General features: G+C 53.2%; 1 protein-coding gene across 9 annotated transcripts in view; it reads right to left on the bottom strand.

Moving 5' to 3' along the window:
• PRKCB (protein kinase C beta) overlaps positions 1-13,333 on the bottom strand; it is a 131,208-nt gene that overhangs the window by 41,396 nt on the left and 76,479 nt on the right. For all 9 annotated transcript variants that reach the window (XR_012631134.1, XR_012631133.1, XR_012631135.1 and 6 more), the window contains 4 exons: positions 8,857-9,013; positions 8,341-8,475; positions 6,179-6,275; positions 79-225 (listed from right to left, as the gene is read on the bottom strand). Coding sequence is in view for 6 of the 9 variants with exons in the window: in XM_074885907.1 (XP_074742008.1) it covers positions 79-225; positions 6,179-6,275; positions 8,341-8,475; positions 8,857-9,013 (536 nt within the window). In the remaining 3 variants the exon portion in view is untranslated. The remainder of the gene's footprint in view (positions 1-78; positions 226-6,178; positions 6,276-8,340; positions 8,476-8,856; positions 9,014-13,333) is intronic.

The raw sequence follows: 13,333 nt of genomic DNA, 5'->3' as shown, positions 1-13,333 counted from the left end.
CCATGCGGCCGCAGCTCAGAAATGCTAGAAACGTGTCTGTTAAACACAGAACGGGCAAAGGCCCCTGTGGTACCACACCTTCCCGAAGCTTCCTTTGCCCAGCACCATCAGGAAATTGAAATCCGAAAGTTTCATCCGATCTCTGCTCCCGTTGTTGTCGAATTTAGAAATGGCATTTGTTGTCTTCTCATCTGCAGCCTTGGACCCTGTTCCAATCTTGGCTCTCTGCAAAGACGGAGATGGGACAGGGAGAAAAGAAAAAAAATTACTGAGAACAGTGTGGAGAAAGGTCACTATACAACCAGCCCGTGCTCCTGAAATCCCACATTAATCAGCTCTTTTCCAGGTCAAACCCTGCCCTGAGCTACGGGAACCAAGAAGGGCCCTGGAGACGTTACCAGCCCCAACACACTGTGGTTCGGCTGGTTCCCAGTTAACCTCTGTGAGAGCAACTGGGAACCACACCTGGCCATTACCCCGTTACCCCCCTCCCTGCAGGCAGCAGGACACGGCAGCCTGTGCGCCCAGGGAGCTACCCCGTAACATGCTCTAGGTCATCTGAAGCATAAAACAGAGGCTTAAATAAGCTTTGTCTTCTCAAAGCTGACTTCTGTCTCTCACCTCACCAGAAAAGGACTGGTGAATATAAATATATTAAGGTAAAATACAGAACTTTTTATCCAGCTCCACCTCCGTTACTATCTGATATTGAAGAGAATTGCACTCCCGTGCCAGTTCAGGCTGAACGTAGGAAGCTACAAATCCATTTTGAACAAACCAGAATAGAAAGCACTCCTCCTGCATCCCCAAGCAATCGCGCAAGCTGCTGCAATCACAATTGCTTATTAAGGAGCCTCACAAAACCCCCACATTTTTAAACACAAAATCTCATCAGTGGCTCAGCACCTCCTCATTGGTCCAGGGGCTATCTAATTTGCTGAACCACAGTTTGTAAAAGCTATCTCACAATTTATTCGGTTTTAATTTTTAGAAATATGCGACAGTGTAAGGCTTGCACTGAGCTCAGTCTAGCATGAAATTCCATTAACCCGATTCCAGCAGTTCAATTTGGCTGCTGCTCACAGCTCCTCCAGATAGGAGCCGCACAAGTAATCTCCAAGCCTTTGCTGCTGCTAATTGGTTCTTGCAAGGTTCTTCGTGCTGTAAAATTCTCCATTCAAGGTCACCTGCAGCACCTGCAAACATCTGAAAAACTCCTGCACTGAAGACTAAAGGAACAGTCTCCAGGCTTTGCAAACATCACAACTGCCGATGCAGCTCTGCCCGGGGAGGGGGCTCAAACCACCCAACAGGCACCGGGGAGCGGAGCGGCACGCGCGGCACGCCTGACTTCCAACGGCGGAAAGGAAATACAGCCGCCCCTCCCGAAGTACGAGGGGTTTTCCTCATTGTAATCCCCAGGCTTTTGCAGCATCCCCAGCAGAAGGGGATGCCCAGCCGGAGCATTTCACCGCAGATCAGCTCAGGTGACAACAGCAGAGTCCTTGCTGGTTTGAGGCTCGCCCCGCCACGGGGAGCTCCGCCGGTCACGTCGTGGTACGCCAAGGGTGAAACAACAACCGCACCACGCGGCTCAGCGTGGCACCCCCCAAAATCCTACCCAAGTGAAAAATAACATCATCTCCGGTCAGAGAGCGCTCACCGCCTTGGGCACTCAGCGCCTGACCCTTCGCCATTCACGAAGCCGAAGCCGCTGGCTCTGGCACGAGCGAAGCTGCTCATTGAACTTGGCCAAAGAGGGATCCAAACGCGGGCAACCGAACAAGGGCAGCCTCTGCGTCAACACGCAGCCAGCCCTGCGGCGTGGAACTCTGCCTTCAGCGATCCTCCCCCCGCTGTATTGCAAAGCCATCTCCAAAAGAAACGTGTACTTATCAGCAGGCAAAACAGTCATATTCTGTGAAAGCTTCCTAAATACTCTATCACAGCTGAAAAACAATCTTGTCAGATCAGATCTGACACTAAATTAACCTCTGTGAAAACAAGCAGTAATAAAATCCAAGGGCAATATTATGCTTCTACGAAGTGACACCCAGAAGCACCTCTCCACACTTTGGATGCGCCCGCACGTCTGCGGCCCAGCAGCACTGGGGCTGGCCACAGCACCCCGTCAAACACCAAAGCAGGGGGAGGTTCTCAGTCCTAAGCAGGGCGGAAAAGAGCAACACAAAGAGGTGGGGAGGAAGAGGATTTTCATTTGCTTCACCCCGGCAAAGCGGCCAGCGTCAGGCACAGCGGTACCAGCAGTGTCGGTGGACACCTGGGCGAGCACCCGGCACCCAAGCGCGAGCGCGACGTCAGGTCCCTCCTGTTGCCTCCAGCTGCTCCCGAGCCCGCGTGTGAAGAGGAGCGGCTTCAGTCAGCCAGTCTGGCACTTGACCTGAATTTGCAGCATCACGGTATGTTCACAGGAGATGAAGAGAGAAACACAACGCGACTTCCCTGATAAAACAGGCTCAGCGTGTAGCTTGGCCAAGAGGGGGAAAGGTCTTTCCAGGAAAGAGCCCAAAATAAGAGTCGGGGAGATGTAAAGATCATCACTCCCAAGTGAAGGGTCTCACTTTTGCTGTCGAGTGTCTCCAATGTCTCTCTCTAAGCGGGTACAAAAGTCCTTTAACCTGTTTTTAATACACTCCTGATGCTCATGCAACCTCAAGACCTCTTTAAGGTTTACAACTGAAGCGTGCCAAATATTGCTCACAAAATTTTTTTAAAAAAGCGCTTGACCTTCGTTATCCAAATCCATTTGTCATAGCTAATTTACTACATCTGGACTTATGCAATAGCAGCTGACGTTCACATCTATCAAGCTGTCCCAGAAAGTGGCTGATAAAGACTGAGCAGAATTGGCAGGCGATGCAGTGCAAGGCTCCACGCTGCGCTTTTGTCTCGGGACACTTTCTTGTCGAGGCGGGGAGGTGACTGCTGCAGACGGAAGGCTGCAGGAAGCGCAGCAGCGGGACCTCGGCCAGGAGCGGCTCCACAGGCTGCCAGGAAGGGGCACTGCTCCCCCCTGCAGCTCTGCCAGCATCCCTGCGTCTTCTGGCACCTCCGTCCTTTCAGCTGGGTGCTCTTGCGATGCGAAGTCTGCTCGAAATAGAAACTCATCACTCGCCCCTCAACTCTGTCCCATCGATTCGTGCTGACCAGCAATGGGCAGGATCAAGCAGCACTAGTGCAGATCCACTGAAGGATTCCTTTTAGCCCTCATCGCCCAAAAGGCACCTTGGCTGCTCCAGGGCCCCCCTCGCCCGCGGGACGCCAGCACGAGCCATCACGCAGCTGGCCGGGATTCTCCTTGTAACACCGACCTGCTCACAAAGGAAGGTGCAACAGGGGAAGACGCAGCAAGGTGAGGGTACAGATGTGCTCTGGCAGAGCGCAGTGACACCTCTGGACAGTGTATTTTCGGATCTGTAGACAACTCACCATCTGACTTCCAACACACGTACCGTTTTAAGACCGCTGGAATGTCATGAAATGCAACAAAAGCAGGGAGGTAGCTCTTTACAGAGCTGACAACCATTGGTTGTATGTCAACTGTTGTACTAAAACTCTCTTCTTTTCTTGGATATTGTGGAAAGTTATATATGAATGAGATAAACGTGAGATTAAAAAAAGAAAGAAGGGAAAGGAACTAACTCTCCAGTCCTGTGCTACAATTATGGAGTTCATGCTGACAACCATAAGGGCAACTCTTTTATTTTCCGTACGGCTCATTTCACACAAGTCTCCAGATGTACCACATTCATTCCCAGGGTTCTGGGAAGCCTTTAGCTATACCGAAAAACGGCAAAGACCTATTAATTCAGTAATATCCGGATCAATCGTTTGGTGAGATCTTCTTCCATGGCTTATTGAGGAGTAAATAGACATTTCTCCTTGAAGCCTCCTGGGGAGCTGGACCCAAGCATCACGGAAATCTTTCAGAGCCTGGCAGGGAAATCTCACCAGCTCCAGTTCACCTCGTGCAGCTCCCTGGGGGGAGTCCTGGCGCTCTCGGATGCTGACACCAGCTTGGCTGGGCAGCTCCTCGGGGAAGTCCAGGTGTGATTTCAGCCTCCCTGAAATCCCGTATCCACAGATACTCAGTATCACTCAGAAAATCCCAATGCTTTTTACGTCCTTGGCTTTTCACAGGGCATTAACCCAGATGATTCGATTCACATTCAGAAACCAGGGACGTGCAATTACTCTGCACACACCAGACTGACAGGGACGAGTCCACACCGAGACTCCAGCCGCAGGCAGGGCTGCCCGGCTGGCTGCCCCCGGTGCCACTCCCCCGAGCGCTCGGGCTGGTGCTGCCGGCTCTGCCCACAAAGTGACGGGCTCGCTCAGACACGGCAGTGTCACCCACCCGACCTTCGCTGCCACTCGGCCGTATCCATCAGCCCGTAGGTCAGTCAGCACAGACTCCAGCCTCAGTCCATCAGATTACCCGGGCTGAGAGCAGCACTGCACGCCACGGGAAGGATGTTACTCAGGTTACTGAAAACTGAATCACTGGCTCACAGGTGCTGCCTCAGTGCTCCAGGCTTACGCCTCCAGCAGCCCCGAGGCCGGTGACACCTCGGTGCAAAGCGCGTCACGGATCGCTGATGCCACGTGCTGGCTCACCCAGCCGTCACCCTCTTCACAACCCAGCCCGGTCCCAGCGCTCCAGGCAGGGTACAGAGGCTGCCACAACATTTAACAGCTAAGAAAGGGTTTCTTTCTGAGACTAGCTCCAAATCCAATTATATGAATATCTTAATTTATCTTAATTATATTAATTCATAATCAGCAGCATGACAGAAAAAACAGATGAACAAATCCGATTATATGGCACCTCAGAACGAGGGTAGAACTGCTGCACCAACAACAGATGCACGTGCTGACATCAGGAGCGTGGTTACATCGGGTTGTCCTGGGACATCCCGGATCTTCATCCCTCTTTAACCGGAACACACTGCTGGAAACACACCAACTGAAGCATCTCCTCTTCCAGCTACGCCAGACGCATTTTGGCAAACACAAATTGCGAATTACATAACCCTAACAGGAAGACAGGTGTCGTCTGAAACAACGCAAACGAAAGGGGGATGTTGGCTACGCTGCTTTCTTTGCAGCAAGAACAAACAGCTTCTTAGAAGTGGTGGGATTTCTGACTCCCTGCGACCCACAGGGAGCAGAGACATGGGATCAAGCACGCTCTTAGCGGAGCCAAGGTGCCAAGCAAGCATTACACAAAACCCCGCACTGTGCAATATTCTCTGTTGTATTTTCAACCTGACATCAGCGACAAAGAATCATTTCCATCTGCCTCATCTCCTCATCCACCAGAAACGACTGTTCCCTTTCCCAGCTAATCCACAGCCTGCTTCTACCACACACCGACACACACGTGCACAGGGAGGCCACTGTGTTTTCAAATTAGAAGAGAATATTCCAGGAGGGTGAGATGGAGGGCTCACTCTGTGTGCTACAATTAAAAACCATCCTGTCAATCCCATCAGAAAACTGCGTGTGAGTGAGCCCTATGCTTCCAGCTCCTGGTGTATCTGAATCCTTTTGCCTTAACTTGCTCTTCTGCAAACCTCTACAAAACGATGCCCTTTGGCTCACCTGCCCCAGCCCCTCATCACTCCTCGGACCGCTGCGCAGTTGCTCCTGGCGCCCTGTGTGCCTCGTGCCAGAGCAGCTGCAGTGATCCAAGGAGTGACCAGATCCCTGCTCGAAGCGCCCGCGGCCTCTCTGGTCTCCCCTGCCCTGGAAGCCCCAGCCTGGCACAGTGACGTGACCCAGCACTGCACCAGGAGGGAGGCAGGAACCGCTTGCGGATGCATCACAAACTTCCCATTCCCATATGGGCCTTGTGAATTATTTAACGTAGCCAAATCATTGCTGGAAAGCTTCAAATCTTCAGAGTGACTTTTTATTTGTTAAATGAAGCTCAACAACTTACCTTCTGGAAACACCGCTCGAAGCTCATGGCCCGGAGAGCCTCGGGGAGGACCAGCCAAGGGCACGGGTCCCCAGGAGTGGGTGCAAAGCAGGGAGAGGGAGGAGTGATGGGTCACACCCTGCTCCGTGCTCCCTGGGCTGGGAAAGCCCCTTGCTGAGGACATGGCAGGCAGCGAGGAAACCCCCGAGTTCCCAAGAAAAACCAATTCACCTCAAATTTCTGCCTCAGTTCCTCGTTTCCTTCTTCTCCCTCAGGAGGCACCGGGACGTTGAAATACTCCCCCTCCTCCTGGCTCAGCAGCTTAAACCTGGAGGGACACAGCGAGAACATCAGGTCAGGATGGCAGGCAGGACCATGGGCAGGCAGGACCGTGGGCAGGCAGGACTGTGAGCAGGCAGGAGTGCAGGCAGGCAGGACCACGCTCTGAGCACAGCTCTGCCTCCACCGTACTGGTGTCCAGGTAACCCTTCCCCAAGGTTAGAAGACCCCCCCCAAACCTTGCATCCCCAAACCGTCCCACTCAGCTTGCTCCCGGGTGCACACCCGAGTGGAGGGCTGTTTCTGGGGACCCAAGCCACCACAGCCCAGAAAGCTCATCCACACCACCACAAAGTACTAATGCTTCTTCCAAACCATGAGTCTGACCCCAAAACCCATAGGAAAAGCACCTCTTTCTCCTGACAGCCACGGGCACATGTGTGGGCAAGCTCCTTCCCCATCAGCCGCGCCAGGTGCCAAGGTAGGCAGAGCCTGCTGGTGCCCGGCTGGCGCCGACGACCCCGAGCACAAGGCCAAGATGTTCACCAAAACCAGGATAAAAGTTTAAGTGACCATTATCACAAATCATGGAAATGTCATTCGGATCTGAGGCATTTCACACAGCTGCAGGCAAAGCCCTGGCTCCATCGAGCCCTCCCGGCAGCCGGAGGACGGTTTATCAGCTGGGTGTTATCTGCAGAGGCTGCGCTCAACAAACAAAGCACTGTTTGCATAATACAGGGACAGACTCTTCCTTTGAGCTTGTTTTCTCCATTAACTGCAGTTGTTTAGAGATGAAATATGCATCAGAGCTCTTCTAGAGTTTATTCCAGCCAAATGCTGTGACAAGGAAAATTACTCAGATCTCCACTTCCATGATTTTTAAAAGGCTGGGAAAACATCAGACTTTGGGCTGCGTCAGAAGCCGGCAGGGACCAACCCCAGCCGACACACACGCGTCCTTCCAGGTGACTGGAAATTTGGGGGGGAAGCGACAGTTTTCTTCTGTTTCCCAGAAGAGAAGCCACGTCTCAGTCAGGGGCTGTGACCAGCGAGGCTCGCAGGCCGAGCCCTGCCACCGCTGATAACACCAGGCTCTGCCCGCAGCCCTGCGGCGGCAGGAGCACCCCCAGCTCTGCCCCCCAAACTGGGGGTGGCCAGCAAATTCCTCCTCCCCGCCGCTCTCCAAGTGAGACACGGACAGAGACACGGACAGCTTCCGCGGTGGAAGAGACAGAGTCCGGGGTGTTTGCTCAACTGGCGGAATGCAAATTACTGGCATGCAGGTTTTGGTTTCCAAAAGACATGTAATATCTATTTTCAATTATTACACTTGACATGGAAAGGTAACACAGCTCTCAGGCATCAGTGGCTGGGGAAAAAAAAAAGGGAAATAAGGCGGCATGTGTCCTGCTGAGGGAGATAAAATGGAAATGAAGGGACCCATTCAGTTCGGGTGTTACAGACCCACCGTGCTCACCTTTCGTATGGTAACGAGTGAGGATAATTACAGACTTCGGTAGTTCCTCCTTTCACTGAACAGTGCCCCTCAGCACTGGCGCTGCTAGTCTGCGGCTCCGGAACGGCTGCCCCCGCCACAGATCACTACTCCAAGTGTGTCCCCCCACCCCTCCACCCGCTCAGCCTTGATCTCCTGCACGCCTCACGCAGCCACGCGGCCTCCCCAGAACAGAAACTGGGGGAATCCAACCAGAAATGCTGGGAAATGTTTGCTCGGGGAGCGCTTGGCGGGCGATGCCGTCTCCTCCCGAGGCCCGTGGGCAGCACCAGCCCCCCCGGCTGCCACTGCCAGGCCCCTGAGCCACCCTGCAAGGGGCAGGAGGACACAGAGGAGGGGACACGAAGCCAGCCCAGGCAGGGTGCTCAGACGGTCTCCTGGCACCCCTGGGTGCCCCGTGGGACACCCCACAGCCAGCGGCTCTCACCGGTCGGAGGTGGAGCAGCTCCTCACACCGGTGCCACAACAACTGGCGGCGCTTGAGCAGAAGGATGCTCAGGGTGAAGTACGATGGGCCCCCAGGACTTTCATCGTGCACAAGAAGGTCAGGACTGCTTTTTGCCCACAGTGTTTTTAAAACACTTGCAACTCTTACCATCCATCGACTCCTGACTTCTGCAGCTCAGAAATCCCGAAGGACAAGGAGCCCATGAAATCATTCCTGCTGGTCAGATCCCAGTCCCAAATCTCCACAGACAACCGCCTGTCTTTGTCCGCCTCTTTCAGTTGGCTGGAAGAGAGGAAAGAAAAAGAGACTGTTTTCTTCTGGAAGCCATCGCTGCACCACCACACCCCTCCACGCTCCGTAAGAACATGGATGCAAATGGAAGAGATGGTCTCCAGTGACGTCCAGCTCTCTAATATTTAATTTCCCGACCACAACCATTTCAAACGGAGAATCCAGAGCTCCTGCCCTGAAATGCTCAGCTGTGATCAGCATCAGGGCAAAGGTTTGAGTGTTTGAGTCACACTTACAGGAGCGAAAAGAATTATTTCTCAGTTGAATCAGCTTAATGTCTCTGAATAATTAAATCAGAGCAAATACAACCACGTTAATTCTTAGGGGTGAGAAAAATTAGTTTACAAGTTTAAACATTTTTCTTGTACTTACAATTTAAATGTCTCGTTCCACTCAGGATTCAGGGAGCACTTGATAGTTTTGGTCTTCTGTTTGCTTTCATTTTTGGGGTCAGGGATTAGTTTAAGCTTCACGTAGGGATCTGACAAGCCATTAGGATCCATAGGAACTAGGTTTTTAGCATCTCTTACTGGGGAAGAGAAAAAGGATTAAATTCAGTATCCAAACTATTAAAATACTGAATAATTGACAACTTCCCTGCATGCCAAGAGTAAGTGTGAAAATAGTGATTAAAACCAGAATTAAAACTGAATGCGTGCAGACACGGACGTTAGATGAGAAATGACATACGGTTATCAATGCAAAGCAAATACAGCTCTGATGGACAAGGGAGGCTGAAGGATCAACTCAAGGGATTATTTTCACTTTGATAAGATGATTTGTTGTTTGCCCTCAGTTTTAAACAGTTTAAAGCTGCTTTTTTTCCTCCTGCACCTCAGTAAGCAGAATTGCACTGATTTGCATCTTTCTTTTGGGAGAGGTGGGAGCACGGGGACGGCACTTTCCGTGAAGAGGAGAAATAACAAGGCAGCAGCCGTGAAGAGGGGCGAGCAGGCACCGGCCAGCACCAGCACAGCGGCTGGACCCAGCGCCGAGCTCTCCTGCTGGGGCCCCTTGGGCTCGGGGGGACGCCTGCGGGGAGTGGTGCGGCAGCATCCCCCCACGCCAGGAGCCGGAGCGTCTCCTCGGGGAGCAGGAGCAGAACACGGAGCGGGAGATGGGGATCAAACCTGCGGGTGACCTCGACTGCTTGTAACTGGATTGCAGCTTTGACAAATTAAATGCAATTGAGCTGATCTAAGTCTCCTTCCCCAGATTAAATCAAAAAGGGTCTGTCTTCTGGGAGAAGAGTCTTATCTTCCCTTCAGCCTGAGCAAAGATATCGGAGATGGAAAGTCTGATGGGACATGATGGAGCAGAGCTGTAACCAGGGGAAAAGCTGCTTGTGAAAAGGTCCAGAGCAGAAACTCCCCTCCCCTGCACTGCACCCAGCAGACCCAGCTCCCGTGGGGGCTCTTGCAGGCTCAGCTGCCCAAACCACTCAGGCCTGAGAGGGCAGCACCGCCCGAGCAGCAGTGGGGGCTCCCCCGCTGCCACAGCACTGCGGTTACGGAGCCCCCAGCCCCTCCTTGGCACGGCACGGTGCCCGCTGGCAGCCCCCCGGCTGTCACCACCCCAGGGCCAGCGCCCACCTCGGGGATCGGGCATGGAGGGTCACCGGGGCACAGCCTCACCCCGTACACCCCGTACACCCGAGGAGGAGAGGAGCCCCGCTGCGTGCGCAGTGCTGCACAACATTAGAAGATACTTCCAGAGAGCAAGAGTAAAAACAACTGCTCGCTTCCCAAATCACCAGTAAAGCGTTTCTGATGCAAGGTTGGGAGCCAGGCAGTTTTGAAAAGCAAATTAATGCTCCAAAATCTGCAATCTACTGCTGTCCTCCTGAATCATCGCCCAATTTCCGGCTCCACGGAATAAAACTTGTAGCCAAAATTCAAATTTGCATTTATAAACCAGCTCATTTATCAAACGTGACACCCTTGACAGCAGCTCGCGAGACAGAGGCACAAGCCTGCCAGGAATTGCCCGCTGCCCACTTATGGGTGCCCGGGGAGCCCCATCGACTCCACTAGGTACTCCTCAGACTCCTGAGGTGAGGCGGCCATGGGAGCCAGAGCCACCTCCTGCCCCTCCGGCCAAAGGGGAAGGAATGATGTCACTGCTGACGGCCCCAGAAGCAGCGATACACAGCGGCCTGGCTGCAGACAGGTCGGATCTCTCTGCTGGGAGGCCGAGGTGGGGTCAGGGATGAAGCCACAGCCGCTGCTCGGCATCGGCGCTCACGAAGAGCTCGCTGGGCCGGGGCGCGAGGAGCGAGGTCGCTGTCTGGAGGCGGGGGAGGCCGCGTGGCGAGGCCGCGGGCCCTGTGGCAGCCCCCTCCGCAAGCTGTTTGGGCGGCAGCGATCTGGTTTTCCCAGCGGAGACAAACGCCCTTCGTCTCTGGGCGCTGGGCACCGCGCCGCTCCGAAATCTGCCACCGTTCTCCAGGAGGGTGCTGGGGGGGGTCGGGGACACTGAGGCACCCTAAAAGCACTTGTGAGAAAACACCCAAGGAGGAGGATTCACCTTTCCTGTACCAGAGAGGACTGAGGCTCAGAATTTCTTTAAAAACACAGCAGGTATCTCAGAGGACAGTAAAAATCAGACCCGAGTGGCTTCCGACCTCCTCCAGTTACTGCCGCTTCATTCTGTATTGCAGCAGCTCTCCGAGCCGGGGCCAGATTTGCAGGGGACCGTCCCCCCATGGCCCCTACGCAGGGAGAGACGCCCCAGCAGTGCCCGGGCTGGTGAAGCAACAGCCCCGACGTGCGTCACCTGCGCTGGCACCGCCTCGTCCGCAGCACGAACCCGCGCTCCCGCGCCCAACAGCCGCCTGTAACTGCCGTGACACAACCAGCATGACTTCATTTCTATAACCTCCTGACAATTATTTTCATGTGTCATTTCATAAATGAATCTTTTTTTTTTTTTTAAAGTTTGGATATAAATGCCAGCTCTGCACTTCAGAGGACACACAGGAGTTATTCTGGGGCTTAATTTGGACTCTCTGTCAAAATCTTCTGCGGAGAGCTTTGTACCATCCAAGCAGAAAGGCTTGCAATCTGCCGTGTGAAATCTTTAAGTAATGAGTTTAATTTCCAAGGGCCCTGCCAAGGTTCTGCACTGATACAGCCGGAATGCCTTCCCCTCCCTCACCCCTTATCAGAGGAGAACACATATTTTCTCATCACTGTTATAAGCTTTTATCTGTGCCTTTTTGATAGGAAAAAAGGCAATCATTATAACCATGTTCTTGAATTACAAAACAAAAAAGTGTATTAGAGAAAAGTCCCCCAATAGGTCCTGCCAAGGCACCACCCGACTGGCAAAGAGCCCGAAGGAGAAGCAGCTTTCACAGGCTTTGTCAACAAGCAGCAGGAACTGCTTCTGCCGTTCGCAGGCGCGGGAAGTGCCTTGTATGGGGAACCCCTGCCCCCAGCCCAGCGCCCTGCCACATCCCCCTCCCCGCCCGCCCCAAGCCTTTGCGCTGCTCTGTCCTTCTGTCCTTAACTCCTCGGTGGGTCCAACCGCGGCCGTTGCAGCCACAGGCAACCGTCCCCGCTCCTCGGCAAGCCCCTGCCTCCACCTGGGCGCAGGGCAGCGGGGCTCCCTGCCCGCACCCCCTGCACTGCCATGGCACAGGCAGCGATGCTCCCAAGTGAACCAGGCTTTTACTATCTTCTATTACCTTCCCGGCTTTAAAATAATTATGAAAACGTATTTTCAAAGACTCTGACCACCTGCGGCACAAGGAGATGTCAGAGCCTTGGGGGAAGATGTCATCCCCACGCTAAAAATGGACAGCCCAGGTCCTGCACCAAGCTCCTGGGGCAGGCACGGCCCACGCTGGTGACCATCACTCTCTGTCTGCCCCGGGGTCGGCAGAAATCCCAGGGACCCCCCAGCCCTCGGCACAGCCGCCGACAGCTGCCGCTCGCTCTCAGGACTCAAACCAGGCAGCGATCCCTTACAGAGAGAAAACACAAAACTGTCACGCTGAATCAGTGCTCTGACTCTGCTTCACATCCCACCGTCCAGTCGGCCAGCAGAATGTCCTCTGGAGACAAATGAATAAGCCTTCATCATTTATCAGCCCATTGTTCTCTCCTTTAAGGAACAGGAAAAGTAATTCCTGACCCTCATAGTCAATCAGTTTATGCCCTGAAGCATGAGATTTGATTACCTCATGTTATTATCTCAGCATGCAGACCTAAAAATTTCATTAATGGGAATAATTTTATCTATTCATTTAAAAAACCAAAATGCTTCTGCTTGACCTTAAGTGACTTTCTGACTTTTCAAGCAGAAATCAACAATTAAGTGAAAGAAAAACAAAAGCCTCAAGAAGCGTAGTAGTGATACCTCGCGTCGGGAGAAACGTGCTCCTCTCCAACCGCTTATGGCATTTCTCTGACAGTTAAATTTGATGTAAAATAGATCTACATCTGTCATATCCTGACAGTTTTGTGCATCATTAAGAGGTAGTAACATCATTATTAATAGTGATGAGTAAGAGTATTACAATCCCATTTAAAGCAGCCGGTCTTAAATCACTCTTGGTACCGAGCCCAGCCATGGCTGAGGAGCTGCTGCCCTGGTTCCAGGCTACGCTCAGGGAGAGGCTCCAGAAACGCCTCTGACTTCACCTGATCTGGGGGGGATCCGGGGTGGGGCCAGCACCCACGTCCTCCTCCGCACACCACGTGTGCAAGAGAGCACTCGGCAGCAGCTGGCGGGTCCCCCCCGTGCACTGCACCAACGCCGGGACACCCTTGCTGCCCCAGACAAATAAACCTGATTTTACACCAATTCCTTCCCCCTCTCCCCACCCTGGCTGTGTTGGCAGAAC

The sequence above is a fragment of the Strix uralensis genome, chromosome 16 (genome assembly GCF_047716275.1).
Source record: "Strix uralensis isolate ZFMK-TIS-50842 chromosome 16, bStrUra1, whole genome shotgun sequence".
NCBI classification, from domain to species: Eukaryota; Metazoa; Chordata; class Aves; order Strigiformes; family Strigidae; genus Strix; species Strix uralensis.
This window is presented reverse-complemented; position numbering and strand designations above follow the sequence as displayed.